At 44.5% G+C, this 16,477-nt stretch overlaps 1 protein-coding gene across 3 annotated transcripts in view; it reads right to left on the bottom strand.

Annotated features, from left to right (window-relative positions):
* The window catches only part of CCDC125 (coiled-coil domain containing 125), a 29,125-nt gene extending 19,587 nt beyond the window's left edge, over positions 1-9,538 (bottom strand). Inside the window, exons 1-3 of one of the 3 annotated variants that reach the window (XM_036308472.1) lie at positions 9,142-9,537; positions 1,137-1,262; positions 922-1,025 (exon numbers count right to left, since the gene is read on the bottom strand). In XM_036308472.1, coding sequence (XP_036164365.1) covers positions 922-1,025; positions 1,137-1,222 — 190 coding nt within the window. In that variant the 5' untranslated portion in view covers positions 1,223-1,262; positions 9,142-9,537. Of the gene's footprint in view, positions 1-921; positions 1,263-1,921; positions 2,372-9,141 lie in introns of those variants that run through there. The other 2 variants (XM_036308470.1, XM_036308471.1) reach the window with 2 other exon arrangements.
* Positions 9,539-16,477: the final 6,939 nt, after the last annotated feature.

Genomic DNA, 16,477 nt, shown 5'->3' on the forward strand with positions numbered 1-16,477 from the left:
CAGTATGATCTGCATTTTATTCTTTCCTTAATGTACAGCTTAATTTATTTTTAGTTATAATAAGTGAAGATTAATTTTTTGTGTTTTAAAAATATGTTTTTATTTATTTCAGGGAGAGGGAGAGAGAGATAGAAACATCAATGATGAGAGAGGATCACTGATCAGCTGACTCCTGCACACCCCCTACTGGGGCCTGGGACCACAACCCAGGCATGTGCCCTGACAGGGAATGGAATCATGACCTCCTGGTTCATGGGTCAAGAATGCTCAACCACTGAGCCACACCAGCTGGGCAAGATTAATTTTGTTTTTCTAATTTTTGAGAATTTCATGACATCCCTAAAATAAGCAGAAACTTGTGTGTTCTGCTGGTAACACTCCTTCCCCAGATAAGCACTGGGCTTGCCTGCTCAAATGTCACCTCCTTAGCAGGCCTCCCCTGACCTTTGCCTAAAATAGCAGTGTCCCAGCCTCTCCAATCACTCACTATCCCTTCACTTACCACTGCCTGATGTTATACAGCTGCTGATTTGTAGGTTTATTCTGTCTCCTAGACTACAGTTAGGGCCTTGGACAATTTTGTTCAATGATGTTATTCCCAGAGCTTAGAACTGTCCCAGGAACCTAATAGGTACCCAATGAATATTTTTTGAATTAAAAAAAAAAGGAATACATGAAGTCTACCACTATATCACAAACAAAAAAAGCAAGGTAGGTAATTATTCACTGATATAACTAACATGTGTGTATTAATGCAGAATAACTAGTGTACTTTGCAATTTGAACAATTCTTGGAAATAGAGACATCAATTACTTTTGAACCATCACCAATCTCAAGAGGTGAATAGAGAAACATCTCTAAAATGCACTCTGGTGACCACTGTCCTGTGTGGGGAGGGAGGTGGGGATACGCATTCTTACCAGTGCTACTGTGTCGTCTGTGATGGGGGGTCCTGGGCCCTTCATGGTATGTGCCTTGAGGCCTGGGACGCCGACAAACAGCACCACTTCTTTCTTCCCCCTTCCTGGGAGACAGGGGAGGGCTACAGTTCGTCTCATCTGATCTTCTTCTAGATGTGACCAAGTGTGAAACTGGCACTTCATAAATACCGCCCGGCCTTCTCCCGAGGCCGTACCCTAAGTCGCCTTCTGCCATGTCATCGTCCTCCGCTTCCCAGGTCTGCGCCCCGGCCTCACTCGGTGGCCTCAACGCCCTGCTCATCAGCCAGGTGCCGCGGTTACCATAAGGAAAACCGGCTTATCTGCAGGTAGGAAGAAGAGTAGTTAAAACACCGTCAGGGTAAGAGAGTTGGGTTTTCCAGGGAGCACCAGCACACAAACGCAATCCAGTTCAACATGTAAGGACTTACTGGTGAGGGAAATTCTCACTTCTTATTTCAAAGAAGCAGCGAATGGGGAGGAAGCAGGAAAGGCAGTTACTGAATAACCTATTGATCAGGATAAAGCAGATGGGTCTTTGCCAAGGAAACAGAGATACAAAAGGTTCTGTTTTCACCAGCCTAAGAGCTACATAAAATTCAGACAAGTCTCTGAAAAAAAAACGAGCCTTGCAATGAACGACCAAGAGCGTCCTGCCTCTGTCCCCTCGCCGCCCTTTATTCAGTTCAGGTGCCCAGGGCTCTTCGGTTCCTCCGACAGCCCCTGTGCAGACACTATTAGCAAAGGTTTTGTATGTGGGACAGTCCTAGGTGGGAGGGGGGAAGGTGCCCCACCTCCCTCTCAAATCAGATTGCCTCCGTTCAAAACCTATGTCTCAATGCAACCAGCGCAAACCGCAAAGCCTTTCCAGTGGCGCAGGGCCTGATGCCCATCTCTGCCCGCCCTCAGCCAAGGCTGACTGCCCTGGCCTCCGGTGCTGTGGACCATGCCAAGTACTCCTGCCCCAGAGCTTTGCACTCACCTTGCCTCAGGGAATGAATGCTCTTCCCCCAGAGAGTTGACAGCGGATTCCGCACCTCCTGTGGGTCCTTCCTTCAGTCTTCCCTTCTCAGTGGGGCCTTTCCTGGCACCCCGTCTAAAACTGCAGCCTTCTCCCTGTCCCACTTAGCTGCTTTATCTTTCTCCTTGGCACTTATGACGTTCTAACATACCATATTTTACTCATTTTCAAATCACGCCTCTGAAAGGGGAAAGGGAGCCCAGCAGAGGGAGCCAGGTGAAGCGGAGGGTGGCTCCAGCTGCCTAGGATGTCTGTCAAGAGCTAGGGCACCCTTCAGATTTCCCCCACCAGAGCCCAGACCTGCTGTGGGTGGCCCTGAGAGAAATGTGAGCCTGGCTTGTGTGGCTCAGTGGTTGAGCGTCGACCTATGAACCTGGAGGTCACGGGTTCGATTCCCAGTCAGGGCATATGCCCGGGTTTGGGGCTTGATTCCCAGTATGAGGCGTGCAGGAGGCAGCCGATCAATGATTCTCTCTCATCATTGATGTTTCTATCTCTCTCTCCCTCTCCCTTCCTGTCTGAAATAGACTCAATAAAAATATTTTTTTTAAAAAAAGAAGAAGAAGGAGATGTGAGCTCCACAAGGGCAGAAGTGTTCCTTTGTTTGGATCACCACTCATTCATTCCCAGTGCCTAAAACTGAGACATAACCAGTGCTCAAGAAATCTGGTTAATAAAAGAATAGCCCAACTGGAGTGGCTCAGTTGGTGGAGCATTGACCTGTGCACTGAAAGGTTGCCAGTTCGATTCCCAGTCAGGCACATACCTGGGTTTTAGGTTCGATCACTGGTGGGGCACATACAGAAGGCAACCGATCGATGTTTCTCTCACATCAATGTTTCTCTCTCTCCCTCCCTCCTCTTCCCCTCTTTAAGCATGTCCTTAGGTGAGGATTAACACACACACACACACACACACACACACACACACACACACACAATGACAGCAAAAAGAATAAAGCAAAGAAAGACTATGCAAACAAATCAACTTGCCTCTAGGGCAGAAAAACAAAACCATCACCTCAGCAAGGCTGCACACTGGATAGCATGGGGCTAACTGCCTGCCCTTCTTCCTAGAAGAAAACGTCTGCAGGTAAAAATGCCCTACAGGGAAATCATCCCTGAGCCTTCCGGTCTGAAGACCATCGTAGGCACCTACCTGATGACAGTGGCCTACCTGGTGGCTGGAGAGCACCTGAAATGCTCAGCCCAGTACAGAATACAGTTAAGAGGGGCTTTCATCACCAGATGTTACAAAACAGCTGCTCTGCTGTAGTTATTTAGAAATATTTCATCCTTTTCACAAGACTCATTAAAAAAAAAACCACCCACATCTGACATATTTTTCTAAATATCCTGCTGTTTAAGTAATTGCTTACCAGGACTTTCAAAAATAAATCTCATACATGCAGTCTTTCAAAAATGGTTACATCTTATTTTTTACTGATATCTCTCTCTTATTCTTCCACTATTAAAACTATACATGGATGCCAACTAGATCTGATCACGTATGAAGGGTTTTCTGTTGTTTTTAGGGTCAAAGTACCATATATTTTCAATGTGTAAAAGCAAAGGCCCTTAAGCCCTAGCCAGTGTGGCTCAGTTGGTTGGAGCATCATCCCCTACACAAAAAGGTGGTGGGTTTGATTCCCAGTCAGGGCACAGACCCAGATTGTGGGCTCGATCCCTGGTCAGGAGGCAACTGATCAATGTTTCTCTCTCTCTCTCTAAGAAAAAAAAAGGTCCTTAGAAGATTTGAGATAATCTACACTAATAAAAGAGAAAGATGCAAATTGACCATACCTTCGCAACACCCACCGGCCAATCAGGAGTGAGTATGCAAATTAACCCAACAAAGCTGGTGGGTTAATTTGCATGCGCAGGTGCCGAGCGGCTGGGGGGATTTCGCACCACCCCAGCCGCTCTGGGCCTCTGGGCAGCGTGGGAAGGCGGAAAGGCGGCTCCAGCCAGAGTGAAGGCGGTGCCAGCAGCCAGGGGAAGGAAGACCCATTCTTGCATGAATCTTCATGCATCAGGCCTCTAGTAAATCATAAAAGAAGATACAAAGATGGAAAGACACTCAACATCATTAGTCATTCAGGGAATTGTCGAATTAGACTACAATGACATTCAATCACCTATTACTGACAATTGCAAGTGTTGCCAAGATGTGGACATCCACATACACTATTGGTGGGAGCATAAAATGGTACAGACACTGTGAAAAGTTTGACAGTTTCTTTTCAACAGTGACCCAGCAATTGCATTCTTGTTATTTATCCAAGAGAAACAAAAACATATGTTCATACAGAGATGTGTGTAAGAATGTTCAAAGCATTATTCAAATTAGTCCCAACCTGGAAACAACCCAAATGTCCATCAACAGGAAAACAGACAAGTTACAGTACATCCGTACAATACAATACAATATATTCAGCAATAAATAATAAATTTCTGATATATGTAACAACATGGTGAATGTTACAGACATTTATACTAACTGAAGAACCACATACTGTATGAAATCCTAGCAAAACTAACGTTCATAATAGACCATAGGTCAACAGTTGCCTACGGTGGGAAGGTGAACTTTAAAGGGCACGAGAGAACTTTTTTGGATGATGGAAAAGTCTTATATCTTGACTAGAACGATGGTTGTCAAAATGAATCCAACTATATACTTAACGATGGTGCATTTTCATATATGCAAATTTTACCTCAATAATATGATAGTCACAGAAAAAAATAAGGGAATTTAACTGGATTAGGGGACAAGATGAGAAGTGTGTTAATCAATTGTGCCCTCCTATATAAGGAAATAATTAAAATGGGTGCCTTAAATCAGCAACAATTTTTTAATAACATAATAATAGCGAGCTAGTACGTATTGCTTGCTTTCTGTGTTCTAGACACTATGTTAAGTGCTTTACTTAGATTATTCTATTTATTCTTTACAAACACTCTGTAAGACAACACTGTTACTACTAAGTACAGTTAAATTGAAGCGCACATAGGTAAAGTAACACAGCTAACAAGAGCTGGAGCCAGATTCTGAATCCAGATCCCTGATGTCAGAGACACTGTTACATTCTTAGCCACTGCTTTGTATCATTTGGAGAATTTCAATGAGATTAACATCAGAGTAAATCAAGTTTTTATTACTACATCTAATAGAACTGAAAGTAAAAGCTTAAAATAGCTAGTTTTAGCAACACTCAGCAGTCTATTGGGTCCATTTTTATTTATTTTTATTTTTAAAAATATATTTTTATTGATTTCAGAGAGGAAGGGAGAGGGAGAGAGAGATAGAAACATCAATAATGAGAAAGAATCATTTATTGGCTGCCTCCTGCATGCCCCCTACCTGGAATCAAGCCCAAAACCCTGGGCATGTACCCTGACCGGACTCAGACCGTGACCTCTTGGGTCATAGGTCGATGTTCAACCGCTAAGTCACACCGGCCAGGCAGACCCATTTCCCCCCAAAACTTTAATAAAATCATCTTGGTTCCTTTACAAGTATACTTCCTAAATAAGTAAGTTCTATTTTTATTTGTCAGGGTAGATGGGAAGTTATTTGTTACCTAAGAGGCTGTGTTTTACCTCTAGTCCAGCAGATTCCTGTTTATAACCTCATATCTCTGTTAAGGAAGGTGTGGTCAGGGTTAGGCAGCCAGCAGTGAAGAAAACGGAATTGGTCAACACAAAGGAAAAATGCAATAAGGGGAAAGAATATGCAACCACAGGATTAGCTAAGAATATTTTTTAATGCACCCCCTATATTCAGGCATCAGGAGAACATCTTCCTGCTATTAAGAGTTTAACATAATAGTAAGCTTTCACATGGTCCAATGCCCTACTGTTTTTTAAAATGTAATTCAGGCCATAGCTGGTTTGGCTCACTGGATAGAGCGTCGGCCTTGGGACTGAAGGGTCCCAGGTTCGATTCCAGTCAAGGGCATGTACCTTGGTTGCGGGCACATCCCCAGTAGGGGGTGTGCAGGAGGCAGCTGATCGATGTTTCTCTCCCATCGATGTTTCTAACTCTCTATCCCTCTCCCTTCCTCTCTGTAAAAAATCAATAAAATTATTTTTTAAAAAAATGTAATTCAGGAACTGTTGGCTGTGGACCCTCCCACTTTTTATATACTAATAGTAATATTAATGTGGAATACAATCAAATTAAACTTGACTTTTGGAACATATTACTAACATTCCATTTGACTAGTTTTAAATGCACTCAATGTTGACAACCAGGGAGGCAGTAGATGGGCAACAGAGAAGGCCTGGCCTCAGGAGTTCTGGGTTCAAATTTCACTCCACTAATGCTATTCTGTGATCCTGGGCGAGTCATTTAACTTCTTGGAGCCTGTCTTCAAATTTCCAAAATGGGTTTAAGCATAATTACTTTTTAGAGAGTTATGCTTAGTTCCATAAACCCTATATCTGGGCACCACTGATATATTTGAAATCAATGTTTAATGAATTAGAAGTTGAGTATTAGTTTTTCATCTGTCAAATGAAGGAATTGGACACGATTTTTTTTTGTTCTTTAAAGCCCTAAAATCCCAGTTCTGTATCAACATTTTCCACAGTGCCCCATGGAACCCTAGTTCTATGAACTGTGAGGTGTTGCTAAGAATGAAAGAGCCCTTCTGGTTTTATTATGAGCTGTATTATTTTGAAATGTATTTTATTGATTTTTACAGAGAGGAAGGGAGAAGGATAGAGAGTTAGAAACATCGATGAAAGAGAAACATCGATCAGCTGCCTCCTGCACACCCCCTACTGAGGATGCACCCGCAACCAAGGTACATGCCCTTGACCGGAATTGAACCTGGAACCTTTCAGTCCACAGGCCGACACTCTATCCACTGAGCCAAACCAGTTAGGGCGTACGAGCTGTATTTTACTATGCCAGTCTAGGCACAGGTGCCCAGCCTCAAATTATACAGGCAGTGGCAGCCAGAACTTAGGAACATCTCTCTGGCTCCTTGTTCTGTGGTCTGGTCACTTGGGAAAGGCCACAGAATGAACAGATTGCAGACTGAGCAATCGTCCTACTTCTGCACTAAAACAACTCTCTGAGAAGAGACCAGTGACTTCCTAATCACTAAATCCAAGACATAGTCTCGCTCCTCAGCCACATCCACTTCTGCAGAAGCTGTCCCTGCGGACTTAACCTCCCGCGTCTGCACCCCCCCCCCCCCACTCTCTCTTATCTGCCCCCTCAGGCTCCTTTCCTCTTCCTGTCCCTTGTGTATATGTTTGGCTCCCATTCTTAAGGACACATCTCCAGCAGGATATCCTGGCAGCAATTCAAATGCAGCTTGTTTAAAAACAAATTCATTCCCCTCCCCAGTTCCCGCCGTGTCTCCTCCTGCATCCTCTATTTCTACACCCAGGTCCTCAAAAAGCGTACACCTATGGATGAGGACAGTGGGGGGGTAAGGGCAGAGGGTGGGGTGGGAACTGGGTGGAGGGGAGCTATGGGGGAAAAAAGGGGAACAACTGTAATAATCTGAACAATAAAGATTTATTTAAAAATAAAAAATAAAACACCCAGGTCCAAAACTCTGGGTTTTTTTCTCTTTTCTTTGGTACCTTCAGTCGTCAGGTCCTCTAGATCCACAATCTCCCAATGCCTTGTCCTTCTCTGCACCTGAACTTCACAGGCCTGGGTGAATTTCTTATGATTTCTCCTGGACTAAACCAATAATTCCCTAACTGAGCTACTCCACACACTGTGACGAAGCACAGATCAAGTGATGCCTGTCCATTCATGGCTCCCATGGCCTATATTATAAAAGTGTCGCTCTACTGCCAGGCCAGTGTGGCTCAGTGGTTGAGTGTCACGGTTGATTCCCTGTCAGGGCACATACCTGGGTTGCGGACTCAATCCTTAATGTGGAACGTGCAGGAGGCAGCTGATCAGTGATTCTCTCTCATCACTGATGTTTCTATCTCCTTCTCCCTTCCTTTCTGAAATCAATAAAAATATATATTTTTTTTAAAGTATTGCCCTGTTTGCTACAAGAGTCCTGTTTTCACTTCCTGTTTCCACTGTGAGTACTCCCTGGGCATGCTCTGTGCTTCCATGTGAGAGGGCCTACATCTGCTCCAAGGTAGCCTCAGCCTGGTACCTTCAATTCTCTGCTGGGGCCAGTTTCCACCCCAGGGATGCTTTCCCCCCCTCCCTTCAGCCAGGCCCTCCAGACTACCCTGGGCCAGAGGTGATTTCTCCTACCTCTGAGCCATTCTAGCTCTGTACTAAACCTTTTAATAGTCCTTTCTTCTTTTTTTTTACAGTCCTTACTTCTTCCCTAATGTTTTTACTAAACACACCCCTAGTGCAGGGAGTACTGTATATGTGTCTCATTTGCTTTTGCAGAACAAGCGTTCCAAAGATATCTGACAGATTTAAAACAGAAAACAGATTCCTCCTGGAAAACTGGACTAGGAGCACCCACGCCCAGCAGCCTAACAACTCTGGCCTCAGCAAACAAGCTGGTCAAACACACAATTCCTGTCAGGCCTGGCAGAGAGCAATGAACCGGATCCCCGCCCGAACAATGGCCTGTCGCACAGCACCGTACGATTTTGTTCTGTAACTTTTCCTGTTAAAACAATTTTAGATTTACAGTAAATTGAAATATAATACAGAGAACTCCTGTGTAGCCTTTGCCTAGATTCCTCTAATGTTAACATTAGGGTACATTTATCAAAATTAAGAAGTTAACATGAACTAAAACCACAGACTTTATTAGAATCTCCCCAGTTTTTCTTCTGATATCTTTTTTCTGTTCCGGGATGCGATCCGGGATACTACACTGCATTTAGTGTGCTGTCAGTGTTAAGGCTCAAAATTAATAGAAAAAATAAAGAGAGAAGGAAGGGAGAGAGGCAGAAGCAGTCTTTCAAACCTATTCTTTATATTTTCAATGTCGGGCAGGCCATTAAACCAGCATTAGCGGGAAAGCAGCCAACTAGCCAGCTCGCCCACAACCCGCCGAGTTTCCACGGATGTGCGCCGACCCGGGTCCTTCCCACGCGCGGTTCCCACCTGCGGGCTCTGCCCCGCCCCGGGCCCCGCCTTCCGCGAGGGAGGGTTTGGGACCCCGGACCCAGCCCGGCGACTGGGACCCCCCGCCCCCAGGACCGCGCCCCGCGCCCCGCGCTCACCCGGCGCTGAGCCTCCACGTCGCGCGCCGCCCCTCCGGCCACGTGACCGCGGGAGGCGCCGCCTGGGCATCACCTGCGGGGCTCCGAGCGCGCGGGGGCAGCTGGCTCCAGCTCCGAAGCCGCACTTTCCCCGCTTCGGGCAACCGAGGTCTAAATAATAGCCCGGGGCCTGGACAAACAGGACAGGGCCAAGCGTGCGCGTCAATGAAGGTAACGTTAGACCATTCAGAACCCTGCGTCTGGGGGTCCCCTCCTGGAAGGACGGAGCGGAGCTGAGCTGAGCTGCACTTCTGCGGTGGAGACGGCTTTGAAATGCAAGCTTTCTGTACTGGGAAATGGTGAGGGCATTGCAGAGCCAAGGCCTGGCGGAGGGAAGGAGCTAGACTCGCAGGGGTGGGCAAACTTTTTGACTCGAGGGCCACAATGGGTTCTTAAACTGGACCGGAGGGCCGGAACAAAAGCATGGATGGAGTGTTTGTGTGAACTAATATAAATTCAAAGTAAACATCATTACATAAAAGGGTATGGTCTTTTTTTTTTTAGTTTTATTCATTTCAAACGGCCGGATCCGGCCCACGGACCGCAGTTTGCCCACAGCTGATAGAGGGAGTGGCCTTGAGGGTCCGGAGAGCGGCTACTCTGGACGACCTATTCCTGTGGGTTTCCTGAAACGGACCCCGCCTCCGCCCAATCTCACCAAAACGTGTTGGGTCATTGCCTTGGTGAAATTATTTTGGTATTATTTCCTAATACCCACTGTTGATGTAAAATGTGTCCAAACCTATAAAGAATTTTTATGAGTTTATTTGAGCCAAACTGACAATTGTCCAGAAGCAAAATCTCAACTGGATTGAGAAAATGCTCCAGAGAATGGGGGGTTTTGCAGCTTAGTTTAGACATTCGAATACAAGGAGTACACCTGAGGAGGGTTACATGAAATCCATTGGTGATAGATTAAGGGGGCAGGAGGAAGCAGATTGGGGAAATCCCTGGGATTGGATAAAAAGGCAAAATGGAGAAACATCTGGTTCATTTACATTGGTGGGTGCAGGAGAGTTAATAGTTAACATTTACAGCACATACAGATGGAACGTGGGAGAACAAGACAGCGGGGAGGGGTTCTGTGCTCTCTTCTCTGGTGCAGCTGTTGTGCCCTGAGGGGTCTGGAGGAAGAGATTAGGCTGACCTTCCAAAGGTATGTTTTCTTAGATGCAAAAAGATAATACTCAGACTCACAGAGGTAAAGATTGACCTTTGTCAAGGAAGCTACAGACCTAGGACGTGACTGTCCCCCATGACTCGCTTTTAGTTAGGAATTTTTGTGTTCAGAACATCCTATATGGTTACTTTCAGTCTCTGAGTTTTTTTTTTTTAATATATTTTTTATTGATTAAGATATTACATATGTGTCCTTGTCCCCACGTTACCCTATACCCCCCCCCCCCCGCTCATGCCTTCACCCCCCCGTTGTCCATGTCCATTGATTAGGCCTATATGCTTGCATATAAGTCCTTTGGTTGATCTTTCCCCCTTACCCCCACCCTCCCCTACCTTCCCTCCAAGTCCCGACAGTCCAATCAATGCCTCTCCGTCTCTGGATCAGTCCTTGTTCATCAGTTTATGTTGTTCATTATATTCCACAAATGAGTGAGATCATGTGGTATTTATCCGCTCTCCAGTTCCATCCATGCTGTGGCAAATGGTAAGAGTTCCTTTTTCTTCTTCTTCTTCTTAAAGAATACCTTTCAGCATTTCATATAATGCTGGTTTGGTGGTGATGAACTCCTTTAGCTTTTTCTTATCCGTGAAGCTCTTTATCTGACCTTCTATTCTGAATGATAGCTTTGCTGGATAAAGTAATCTTGGTTGCAGGTTCTTGCTATTCATCACTTTGAATATTTCTTGCCACTCTCTTCTGGCCTGCATGGTTTCTGTTGAGAAATCAGCTGACAGTCGTATGGGTACTCCCTTGTAGGTAACTGACTGTCTTTCTCTTGCTGCTTTTAAGATTCTCTCTTTATCTTTTGCTCTTGGCATTTTAATTATGATGTGTCTTGGTGTGGTCCTCTTTGGATTCCTTTTGTTTGGGGTTCTCTGCGCTTCCTGGACTTGTAAGTCCATTTCTTTCACCAGGTAGGGGAAGTTTTCTGTCATTATTTCTTCAAAAAGGTTTTCAATATCTTGCCCTCTCTCTCCTTCTGGTACCCCTATAATTCTGATGTTGGTACGCTTGAAGTTGTCCCAGAGGTTCCTTACACTATCTTCATATTTTTGGAATCTCTTTTCTTTTTTCTTTTTCGGTTGGGTATTTTTTGTTTCTTTGTATTTCAAATCTTTGACTTGATTCTTGGGATCCTCTTGTCTGCTGCTGGATCTCTGTAAATTATTCTTTATTTCAGTCAGTGTATGCTTAATTTCTAGTTGGTCCTTTTTCATGTCCTCCATGGTCTCACTATACTTATTGAGGGATTCATTAAATTTATCGGCGGTTTCCATAAAATTTTTGAAAAACCTTATAAACGTGGCCTTGAACTCTATATCCAATCGTTTGCTTTCCTCCATTTCTGCCATTTGTGACCTGTTTCTTTGTCTCCGCATTTTGGCAGCTTCCCTGTGTTGATAGAGTGGCCCTGCGTGCCAGGTGTCCTGTAGGGCCCAGTAGCTCAGCCTCCCCAGTTACCTGGGATGGACACTCTTGGTGCACTCTTGGTGCCTTGGTTGGTGTAGAATCACTGGGAGGAATTGACCTCCAGGCCAATTGGCTGTGAGAATCAGCTGTGTCTAAAGTGGGAGAACTTCTGTGCTGAAGACACCCTTCTGGGGCAAGACTTGCTTCAGTGGGGCTTTGGTGCTCACTGAGTCTGCTCCCTGAGTGTGTCCCTTATGGATGTGAGGAGTTGCAATCTGGATGGTCCCCCTCTGACCACTGGGTACAGTGGCTCCTGGATCTAAGGAGGTGCTAATTCAGCCTCTGCCTGAGGCCACACAGCAGGAGCCACGAAGAAGCTCAGCTGTGAAGCAATGCAAGCCGCTGCGGGGCCTTGGGCCTTCTCTTGGAAGTTCTGGGTCTGCCTGGCTCGGCTGCAGTTAGGTACATTCACATGCAAAAGCCTCTGCCGCAGCCTGGGTGGGGCGGGGACTCAGGGAGTCAAAGGGCGGAGAAAGCAGCTATGGCCGATTCTCCGCCCGGAGTCGCGGGTCTCAGTGACCCGCTAATTGCTGCAAGCACCTCTGAGGGAAAGCCGCCCTCAAGTTCGCTCGCTGCCGGACAGACCAGCTTCTCCCCATATGAGTCCTGGGTCCCCAGAGACTTCCCGGAACCGAAGTTCAGAGCAGTCGGGAGTTTGTGATTCAAAAAGACAGCCGCGTCCTCAGGTGCCACCCCCTTTACTCGCGCGCGCGCGCGAGCCGGCCGTACCTCTGCACTTGTACCTCTGCACTTCACCTCTGCAGCGCCTCTGGCTCTCAGCGTGCTTTTCTTTCCTTCTAGTTGTAGAATTTACACTCAGCCAGCCTTCCTGTTGTTCTGGATGATGTTTGCTCTGTCCTTTGTGGTAATTTTCAATTGTTGTGGGAGGCGGCAATTTCCTGGTGTTTACCTATGCCGCCATCTTAGTTTCTCTCAGTCTCTGAGTTTTTAAGGCCCACCATGCAAACTTCCCCTGAGATTGTCAGGTTTAGTAGGTAGCCCCTTTTTTGTCCACAGCAACATCCATGAAATATCTGAAGGGGCTTCGTAGTCGCCGGATTTAAAGATTACTTTGGTTTGGAAATAAACTAATAAACCCTTTCCTCTCAGTAGCCAACTTCTTTTTAGTAGTGTTTCTCTTCTCTAGATCCAGTCCACATTTTCCTTAACCAGCTGCTTTTCGAAAGCAGACATACCTAGATATATGGAAAACTAGACAGAACCGAGGCTCTAAAATTTCTCCTGATAATAGGACAAGATCAATGCTATGTGCTTATTAGATGCTTCGGGATTTAAAATTATCATAGAAGAGTAATATATTTATAACTGTAAAGTCAGTTGCGTACTATCTCATTTAGGATGATAAACATATTCAATCGCTTTGCAAACCAAAAATAAGTTTTCTTCAATTAAAACCTTTTTAAAAACACATTTTGAAATTTCAACCTATTTTATTGATTAAAATAAATTTTTTTAGAGCATGAGGAAAGGAAAGGGAGAGAGAGAAAAAAAATCAATGTGAGAGAGAAACATTGATTGGTTGCCTCCTGCAGGCACCCCCACTGGGGATCAAACCCAAAACGTGGGCATGTGCCTTGACAAGGAATCAAATCAGCAACCTTTTGGTGCATAGGATGAAACTAAACCAACTGAGTCACACTGGCCAGGGCTCAATTAATACTTTATTATAGCAAATCTTGAAGTGAGGTACTATAAGTCTTTTAACTTTTTCAATATTTATTCTTTTTCAGCATTGCTTATCTATTCCCATTCCTATAGATTTCCATATAAATTTTCAAATCAGCTTATCAACTTTTATTTTATGCTGGGATTTTTATTCGGATCGAATGTATAGAACTAGAGGCCTGGTGCATGAAATTTGTGCACCAAGGGGGGGGATGCCCCTCAGCTCAGCCTGTACCCTCTCCAGTCTGGGACCCCTTGGACATCCCTCTCACAATCCGGGACTGCTGGCTCCTAATCGCTCGCCTGCCTGTCTGCCTGATTGCCCCCAACTGCTTCTGTCTGACAGCCTGATCACCTCCTAACTGCTCCACTGCCAGCCTGATTAACACCTAACTGCTCCCCTGCTGGCCCAATCGCCCCCAATTGCCCTCCCCTGCAAGCCTGGTCCCCCCCCAACTGCCCTCCCCTGCCAGCCTGGTTGCCCCCAACTGCCCCCCCCCCCGCCTGATCTCACCCCCAACTGCCCTCCCCTGCCAGCCTAATCTCACCCCCAATTGCCCTCCCCTGCCAGCCTGATCTGGCCCCCAATTGCCCTCCCCTGCAAGCCTGGTCCGCCCCAACTGCCTTCCTCTGCCGGCCAATTTGGTTCTAATTGGTCAGTTTCTATGCCAGTCAGCGTCAAAAGCTCCGCCTCCTAGGCAGCCATTGGCTCCTCACAGTTGACCAGATTTGGTTCTGATTGGTCGGTTTCTATGCCAGTCAGCATCTCTGGGCCTATCAACGGGCCTGATCATAAAGGCGGGGCTGATCAGTAGCCCTGGTGGAGGCCTGGAAAGAAATGGAGGCAAGGCTGCTGACCAGGCCCGCAGCTAAAGAGAGAGGCAAGTGCTGATCAACAGCTGCCACAGAGGCTATGGATCAGACCTTGCTTCTCTCTTCAAGCCTCTCTCTGGGCCTGATTTGTAGCCCCCTCAGCAGTCAGTGCTGGGTCACCATGCCTGTAGTCATAGCAGTGAGCGCTGGGTCGCCACGGCAACCCAGCGCTGACTACAGGACTGACTTCCAGTTGGTCAAGCCTCCTGGTCGTTGTGGATGTGACAGACCCAGGGTATTTATATATTAGGATTTGGGGAAAACTGACATGTTAATATTGAGTCTTGTAATTCATGAACCTGGTATATCCATCTAATTGAATCTTTCATTTGAATTTTCAGCATGCAGATATTGCACATATTTTATTAGACATATACCTCAGTACATCATGATTTTTGGTACTGTAAATAGTTTTAATTTTCAATTGTTTCACTACTGTATGGAAATGCAGTTGACTTTTGTGTATTGTTCTAGTATTCTGTGACCTTGCCAACAGTAAATTATTAGTTCAAGTAGCTTTTGTGTGGATTCTGTTTGGAATTTCTACATAGGTAATCATGTTGACTAAGAATAGTTTATTTCTTTCAGCTCTGCGTGTCTTTATTTTCTTGCTTAATCCACTGGCTAGGACCTCCAGGATGACTAATATGCTTTTCTATTCACTAGTCTTGTTTCACAAATTATTTTTTAATCCCCTTCCATAAAAATTAACCCCTTAAACAATGAACCTCTGGATGGGTTTCAGGTGTCTGTAAATCTTTGAAAAATATAAGCAACATTTTGTAGTAATATGTATATCTTTTTGGAGGAAGTGTGTTTATAGCTTACATCAGACTGTCACTAGATTTATGTCATTAAAAGGGTTAGGGAACTAAATTTTAAGTAAAAGCCTTGGTATATATAAAGAATTTTCATATTGTTTCTCACATATACAGCTATTAAAATTATTAAAAAGTGATTTTTTTTTTTTACCTTGCCCTCTTCCCACTCCATAGGAAAGAATAAACAGTTCTCAGTAGTTTTGACCCCTATCACTTTTGTGTTAAAAACAAATTTAAATGTTAGTAAGGATTGGTGATAGGACATGCTTAGAATGCCGAAGAAATATAGCTGAAGTAAGGCCAAACCCCTATCTCAAAGCACACAAAATAAAAATATACCAAGAAGGGTATAAGGGAAAGAAATAATTGGTTATGCATATGCCAAAGCTTATTATCTGAAAGCACTCTTGGGAAACTGAATAAATTATATTAAGAAGTCTGATTTACAGAATTATAAAATGATTAAAAATTTGGCAAACTTATCTTTTTTATTTCATTATATTATTTTATTTATTGATTTGAGAGAAACATTGATTTGTTGTTCTACTTATTTATGCATTTATTGGTTGGTTCTTGTACATGCCCTGACTGGAGATTGAACCTGAAACCTTCGTGTATTGGGACAATGCTCTAACCAACTGAGCCACCCGGCCAGGGCCCACACACTTATTTCTCAAATTTGATTTAAATCATCCCTTTTAGCCGAAACCGGTTTGGCTCAGTGGATAGAGCGTCGGCCTGCGGACTGAAAGGTCCCAGGTTCGATTCCGGTCAAGGGCATGTACCTGGGTTGCAGGCACATCCCCGGTAGGAGATGTGCAGGAGGCAGCTGATCGATGTTTCTCTCTCATCGATGTTTCTAGCTCTCTATCTCTCTCCCTTCCTCTCTGTAAAAACTCAATAAAATATATATCAAAAAAAAATTTAAAAAAAAAATAAATAAATCATCCCTTTTAAACAAAAAGTTTACAAATAGGTTTGACTAAAATTAGAGACAAACAGTAAATGACGTTATTTTTAAGACAATTATAGGGTGTTAAAGCATTGTCACTCGTTTCACATGAAATCTAGGCTGAGTTGGTGAGCATATTAATATTTATAAAATTCATAAAATATGTGTAGCTCTGTATTAGACTCCAATATCTCCCATCTGTTTAAGGGAAATCTCATTTATTATTATGAGTCAATATTAGTTAATGAGCAATCACTTGATTAGCAAGGGAATTTAATGAATCCTATTAGTGAAAAGATAATAGACTTCTCAAAA

Source organism: Myotis myotis, unplaced genomic scaffold (assembly GCF_014108235.1).
Source record: "Myotis myotis isolate mMyoMyo1 unplaced genomic scaffold, mMyoMyo1.p scaffold_m19_p_5, whole genome shotgun sequence".
NCBI lineage: Eukaryota > Metazoa > Chordata > Mammalia > Chiroptera > Vespertilionidae > Myotis > Myotis myotis.